The 7570-nt window shown below is 37.3% G+C and overlaps 1 protein-coding gene across 2 annotated transcripts; it reads right to left on the bottom strand.

Annotated features, from left to right (window-relative positions):
* Positions 1-239: 239 nt before the first annotated feature.
* On the bottom strand, positions 240-4097 carry LOC126605378 (uncharacterized). 2 transcript variants are annotated; one of them, XM_050272760.1, is made up of 5 exons: positions 3724-4097; positions 2549-3292; positions 1788-2197; positions 666-735; positions 240-567 (listed from the first exon to the last, which is right to left on the bottom strand). In XM_050272760.1, the coding sequence occupies exons 2-5, from the start codon at positions 3286-3288 to the stop codon at positions 504-506; spliced, it is 1284 nt and encodes a 427-aa protein (XP_050128717.1). In that variant the 5' UTR covers positions 3289-3292; positions 3724-4097; the 3' UTR covers positions 240-503. The 2 variants fall into 2 exon arrangements, with proteins under 2 accessions (XP_050128717.1, XP_050128718.1); XM_050272761.1 differs by having other exon boundaries at positions 2549-3319; positions 3724-4096.
* Between the last annotated feature and the right edge of the window lie 3473 nt (positions 4098-7570).

Here is a 7570-nt window from a genome sequence, read left to right as displayed (position 1 = left end):
CGCGCTCATCCGGCGATGATAATCAATGCGGTGACAGTCTTCTCCATCACTTAAGGAGCAAAAGAACTTTCAAATATATATGCCAAAATGAGCCCATGGACTTGGTGCAACCTCATGTAATTGTTCATCCAGCATTTCTCTTCCGGAAAATCCTGAAGACACCGATTCACATTAGCTTTTTAATACCAAGTGATGTTGCAGTTGCTTACTAGTTGCAAATCAATCAAGTTCACAGTTGGTTCTCGGCAATTAAATAAGTCTTCCACGTCTAGAAATGAGATACATTTATTTTAAATTAGCACACGAGCTAGGCTACTAATACAAATCTCTCGCTTCTTAATCGTCCAAAACTAAATCCTTACTCCTAATCATACAAATATGAGATTCCGATATCAAGAGGGAAACTGCCTGATTTATATTCTGGGCATAGAAAGCAAGTGCAGAAGAGCGTTTTGCAACAACATATCCTGCATCATCACTGACTTGGTTACTTGATGAAGCAATCACCTGTGACGGAACTTGGGCCGCACTGTGATTACACCTGGTCTCAACTCCTCAAAACGATACCTGCAATATAACATTTCATCGTTTACACAACAAACTAAACAGTGCCAATGCCAGCTTATTAGACCCGAAAAAAAAAAAACTAAAGAAAGATGCATCACCCATTCTCGTTAAGGAAACTTCTCACAGCTGTTGGAAGTGCAGCCTGTCCTCGGCTATGATTACCTCTACCTACATGTATAAACAGAGAAATCAGGGTTGCATCCTGTAACCATCCTCCCCCACCCCACCCCCGCAACCCCCCCCCACAAGACACGCACGCACTGAGAAGGAAAAAAAAAACAATGTAGTGCCACATTTTTCATTTAATCCTCTAACAAGCATTGTATTGATTCCAGAAAGACTGTTTTCCCATCTTGCCAAGTAATGACCAAGTTCCAGCAAACATATCATTAATGAGTAGATGAATTTAGGGCAAGCAATGTTCATTCCTCTTTGGGATTGTTTCCGTAGGAAGCGGTTTTTTTTTGTTACACTTTTGTTAAAAGCACATAAATTTTGAATAAAACACAACCGCATCCAGCATCGTCACAGAGTGCTTCCTGACGAAAGAACTGAAAGTGATTCTCTAACTTATGTTTTCTGTAACTTATATTTCTAGTCGAACATTACCTAAAGTGGTTTTGGTTATTCAATAGCTTTTTCGCCCTGCACAAGGAACTTTCACACACACACAGTGTTTGGATGAGGAAATTTGCAGGTACCAAGGGGATTTGGAATAATTAGTTCGAAATGAACTACAAACATTAGATAGAGGGATTTAAAATGACTTTAAAACCACACTTATTCTCTACAGTCCTTAACCCAAAATTCAAATAACCTGAAACATTTACCTTGGCCCTTCAAATCAACCTGAAACCATGGAAAAAGCTGATGCCTAGTTATATTCCAACCATCTTTCTGTCAGCCCCTATTTTTTCCCTTAAGTTTAAAACCTATCAATGTACATCCATGATTTTCCAAATCCCTACCCCCAACATACAGCATATGTTTATAAAGATTGTCCTAAATGATATTAAGTTTTAACCTATTTGCTTCCATTTAATGATAATATTTTCCCTAGCAGATAAAAAAAAAAGGCAAACAAATAAGTATGTCCCAATTATCCTATGTCAACATAAAATAGAGATTCTAGAATTTTGATGCATGAAGATAACTTCAAATTCCGACATTATTTACCTATGTCATCTGAAATTATAAATTCAATGAATGAAACAATATACCTGTGATGATCTCTAAGGATGCCGGTCTTTGCGTTGATGATGCCTTCTGTTGATCCAATTTCTCTCTGTCCTTACAACTAAACGACTCAAGTGATGAAGAACGTATAATCCTCTTTTCCATCTTAACTCTGTTTGGTGACACAGAGCAATTAGATAGCTCTTTTGTTTCAATTTGCTGCAGGTGTTCGTGCAAGGCTTGAATTGCTTCTGATGCATGAAGGCCATGTAAATCCAATTTCCATAAATCATTTTTGCTATTCTTGATCCTTAAAATTTCTTTGGCTGCCTTCTTATTGAGGCTTTCAGCAACCAACCGTTCCTCTCGAGCCTTCTTTGAGTGTTGTTGGGCGGAAAAATGGTCACCTCTAACAAAGGCATGAGTGGCTGCCTTAGAGTGCTGTGATGCTGACCTTTTTATTTAAGAAAAGAAAATTTTCAATGCTACGACATAGTATGCAAAATCATAGGTTTTTCAAGAAGCACGACATATCCTGCAGAACCAATGCTATGACATAGTTTAAAAAAGCCGACGAAAACAGCAAGATAAAGTACAAAATTCTGTTGTGAAACCTAAGAAATGTTCATATGAGAAGTGGCAACAAGCACAAGCTGTATAACTTGGGTGGATGACTAAACAACGAGACTGGCAACACGAAAAGAAGGCAGCATAAGAACAAAAAATTATGCCAAACAGGGAGGGAAAAACACAATTGCCACTGCTTAATAGTCATATCCTGCAAGTTCATGAACAGAAAGCATACCTCATCATCCTTAATGCATCTTTTCGATGCTTCAAGTAAACATCATCCTCTTCCCACTCAGGTTCGATGGGTACAGACTCCAAACTCCCCAGAACCAGCTTCCTATTTGCTGCATCATTAGCAAGCTTTTGCACACCGCAATCATCACCAGTTAACAATTCTATCTTATTCTCTTTGAGACATTTTTGAATCGTAGAGTTAAGGTTAGAAATGCCAGAAGGAGATTGAGGAACAGATTCTCTATCACTTAAAGAGACATTTGAGCTGGAGTTGTTTTTTTGAAATGCTAGTTTGGTTATTCTCTCCACAGCTGCCGGAGGAAACCATTGTTTCAATAAAATTGAGGCCTTATCTATATCATTATCCATTGCAACCATAATATCCTCAATCAAGAAATCGTCAGCCCAAGGGTAAAGATCCATGATCTTCCTCATGGAAGATGTATTATCTTCCACGGAAGTGTACTGTTTCCCACTGGAATCGCCATCTAATAAAGGTCTTTTCCCAACCCTATTCTCTGCCGAAGTTGGACAATCTACAGATGGGAGGAGTAGAGTTGAAAAGGGCCTGCCCGGAAGGTCATTAATCCTCGGTACGTTTTCACGAGGATGTAGAGAAGTTAGAGTGGTCGGTATAGTTAGGAAAGGATCCTTGTAAACTTGAGGCTCGAGGTCTTGTTTCTGGCGCTGCTTGAGGTCAAAGGCAGCCCAACCACCAGACTTATCTCGAGCCCTTGACATCCGCCTACATGAACATGTATAGAATTTAATACTTAACAAAAAAAAAAAAAAAAAAAAAAAAGAAGAAGAAGAAGAATATAAGCAACAGTCATCACAAACTAACAGCATGATGTAAAAAGCTTCATCAGTAGAGGTTACTTTGCTACCAACACAAGTCCGTAACTTGCACCGAACATACAAAGAAACTGGAGGGTATTATATCGAAAAACTAGCATGAAAGTGATTATGCAGCTCGAAATTTAACAACTCAAATTCATGTTCATCTCAATACACAATCAAAATTCTGAATACTTGTGTGAAAAAGCCGCAAATGGACGAAAGGTTTCCAAAAGTTATATATAGAAAATAAGAATTTCAAGCGCAAAAGAAAACTAAAAAAAATGAAAAGAGAGATGAAACCCATGAATTGGAATGAACAGAGCATCAAAAAAGTACCTTCCTTTATATATAAATATGAAATCCGAGAATTGAGGCGTTCATCGATCCGACGGCTGATACTTGGAAAGGATTGCAGGAAATACGACGACTTTCTTGGCTGATTCCCGCGGTCCAATTTCGTATCACGTATCCATAAATCCACCTGCGATTTGCAGAAATACAATCCCACAAGGACAGAGAGAGATTCTTCAAGCTGAAAAGCCTTTCTAATTCTTCTTCTCTCAAAAGCTATCAGAGAGAGAGACCAGAAAGCGGCGGCAGAAGTTCGAAGGCACAAAGAAAGTTTCTTTTTTTGTTTAACAGGAATGCCAGCAACTGTGGTATATATGCTTCAGAGGTTAAAAATTGAACTTGAAAGCCAGTAAGGTTTTTGGTTAAAGAGTATTGTTTGGTTGATACTTTATGTATATTTTGTACCCTTTTACTGGTTTTATATTAAAAATTGTTTCATTTCTTCAAAAAGGGGACTCTTTCAGGAATTGAAAAAACTCTGAGGCATTTTAAGTTCCGTTAACCATCATCGTGCGATTTACCAATAGCATGAATCTAATTCGGGACGTATCATGTAAAATACGAGTCTAGAGTTAATCTTCAACCATTAAGCCACCCGGTGATGATTTATATTAAAAATTGTTGAGTTTAATGTGTTTTTGTGCGAGTTTTGTTAAGAAAAAAACTAGCAATCAGCATACACGTTCTACTTGTTCAACTAAATTTGTTTTTTATTTTACTCTTACTTAATGAGTAAGGAATGAGGATTCTCTCTGGATCCTCTTTGTGATGATCCCATGAATCCTCCAATCACATTCGTTCATCGTATATCGTGCGATCAGAAATCATTGTAAATTTTTTTATTTAAAATTAAATATAAACAATATCTGATAAAAACTGACTGTACAATATACGATGAACGGATGTGATTTGAAGATTCTCAAGATCCTCACAAAGAGGATTCGGAGAGGATCATCATTCATGCATAAGGATAACAAATGAAAAAAAAAAGCAAAAGAAAAATAAAAAAAAGGAATAGAAAAAGAGCGGTGCACAAACTCATTCGTGCTTCTCTCTCTTCTCCATATTCGCATTGCACGTTCTTCAATATGAAATCTAGAATTGCAACATGCTAGAATCGAAAACAACGTAACACAAAGAAGATAAAGGGAAAAAACTGCCTACGCCTCCATATTCAATTGAAAGATTGATTTATAAGGGAATTGCAATCTAAACTGACCCTCATCTTGAAGCCCAATAGAGAGAGAAGCAAGTGAGTATTCGTTCATTATGGTAACAATGAATAACAACCCACGATTCTCACACGAAAATTCACACCCATCCAACACTTCAATCTCACAGAGACGATAAAAAAAAAAAAAAAAAAACCTAAAAATTAGGGACTGAAACTCTGAGTAAATGTGCTGAAATAGAAATCCTACACAATATTCTCTCTTTGTTGAAAACAACGCCATGACTGCAGTAGCCCAGGACCTCATTCTTTTCTTTTGTTTTTTTAAAAGCTTCTAGCCCAAAATTATGATAGCCCAACGCCTTTCCCATTTGTTCACACCTTCACACACCACCGCCGCCAGTTTTCCTTCGAGCTTCAAACCCCATCTGCATATGACAAAAACTACACCACATCCTCAACTCATCACCACCATTAGCGACCACCACATCTTTCTTCCGATCTCTCTCGTTCCCATGAAAAATTTACCAAGCCACAAATTCTATTCTCTTTGTCTTGTGTTGAACCATACGCCCCATCCCCACCTAACCCAGCCCTAAATCTGTGACGTTGGCAATGAAAAAGGAAAGGGTAAATTTGCGAGGCTCATGTGAAAAACAATAAAATTTTGTTTGAAGGGTCATAATAGTAATTTCATAGTGTTTTGGTTGAGTAATGCGTAGTATAGATGAAAAACAATTATACTAGGATGTCAAATTTTTATAGAATTTTGCGGAACTCAATTCGGAGCAACATGAAAAACATTACTTCGGTTTTACCACTCACAGTGGAGACTGGAATTCTCTGCGGAATTCCTCAAGTTCTTCCTCCGAACTCATATCAAACGGCATACAACATACTGTAACGACCTATGAGTTTAGGACACACACAGTCATGATCAAGTTAACTGTTAAACTATCTAGCCAATGCAAGTCCCCTCTAACCAACTAAAAACTAAAGTCACTCGCAAAGCATTACATGACAACTTAACATTTGTCCTCCTCCACTACTAGCTTGTAATGGAAAAAGGATAAGGGCATAATGTATGGTGTAAGAAGAAAAACTTAACGAATCTGAATGACTCGTACATCTTATGGCAGTTATGGATCTAGATTGCCACACATGAAGAAGTCTGAACAGCATATTACTTCGGATTACTCTGAAGCTATTCGGAATAAGGTAGATCGAAGTAAGCATGCCTTTATAGTTCGATCATGAACTAAACAGCTTCCCACTCGGAGCTACACAAACGGATCAATGATGCCTCAATCATCTTATTCCGAGTCATCGTTGAGATTGACCATACTTATTCTACAAGAAAAGGAACCCCGATTTAGTATGGAATCAGCCAAGTTTCCTATATTCTTGGAGTTCCAACAATTTAGGGATTGGCGTGCGCCGCAAGTAATCCAACACTTGAGATGATGCAATATATACTTATAGATATCCTCTGATATTCTCAAAAGCTTTATAAAAAATGAACAAGGAAAACAACTCAAAGGCCTATCCAACGAGTGAACAACCTTAATCCAAACCAGAAATTGTCAGAGAAAGGAATTTAAAAAGGGTGCAAGGTTCAAAAAAACTTAAGACAACTAAATCCTTTTAGATAGTTAACAGTATTAATTACGTTCATAATTCATCATTACAAATAAGTTACAATTGTTACCGATGAGGTTTCATGTCTTGAAAACGTCGCATAATAGGCTCATTATCAATAAAAATAAATAAATCTCTCTCAATGTAAACAATCATGCTATCACTCAACCATATGCATTGATATCCCATTTTGTTATGCAGTGATGTTTTCACAATATTCATAGCAGAAAACAATCTCACCAAAAGCAGTTGCAACCGGTAATACCAAAACCAATGTAAGAAACTTATACACTAACTTGTAGCTTGCACACTGTGGAGCCAAAAATAATTCCAAGGCAACACGTGGATTTTTGGATAAAAGAGGACAAAATTACCCTCGAGACATACCGGGATTCCTATGTGTAAGCAGTGGGCAATCAATCCTCAACCAAGTCAAAAGTGCCCAAAATACGTAATAATTCAAAACATATATCATCCATCCTCATCAAATCTTCCCCACAAGGTAACTCCCAAATTATGTTAATTAGTCAACTAATGGATTTATTACCTAACTAATCTATTAATGGCTAATTAACTTCAAGTTACACCCAAAAAATACCCCAAATAGCCTGTCCCTATTCTCTTAATAGGGCCGACCATATCCCTATAAATAGCTTCTCCATTCTCTCCAAAAACTACTTCCAAGTCTCTTAATAAAATTTTCTAAAATTCTCAAACACTTTCTCTCTAAATTCTAACTTTGGCATCGAAGGTTCTTCGGCCAAACCCCCCCCCCCCCAATTCATCGTGGGCGTGTGAGGCTTTTGGCCTTGACCAAAGGTGTTAATTATTTTGTAGGTGCAATTTTGTCCAAGATTAAGGAGGAAGAAATTTGCATCCACACACACCTTTTGGTCTTCACCAACTCCTTTGAAAGATTAATAATTCATTTCAATGGTAAAACCTCACTATGCATTTTCATATCAGAAATATAATAGTCTAGTTGAATTAGAAGATTCATGAGGTCCATATAATCAAAATCTT

The sequence above is a fragment of the Malus sylvestris genome, chromosome 15 (assembly GCF_916048215.2).
Source record: "Malus sylvestris chromosome 15, drMalSylv7.2, whole genome shotgun sequence".
NCBI classification, from domain to species: domain Eukaryota; kingdom Viridiplantae; phylum Streptophyta; class Magnoliopsida; order Rosales; family Rosaceae; genus Malus; species Malus sylvestris.
This window is presented reverse-complemented; position numbering and strand designations above follow the sequence as displayed.

Excerpts from the sequence above, each read along its gene's own strand:
- LOC126605378 (XM_050272760.1), bottom strand. The coding sequence starts at position 3,288 with ATGTCAAGGGCTCGAGATAAGTCTGGTGGTTGGGCTGCCTTTGACCTC. Across the intron at positions 736-1,787 it reads ATCCTTAGAGATCATCACAG|GTAGAGGTAATCATAGCCGA; the intron begins GTATATTGTTTC and ends TTATACATGTAG. Across the intron at positions 568-665 it reads AGTTTCCTTAACGAGAATGG|GTATCGTTTTGAGGAGTTGA; the intron begins GTGATGCATCTT and ends GTTATATTGCAG.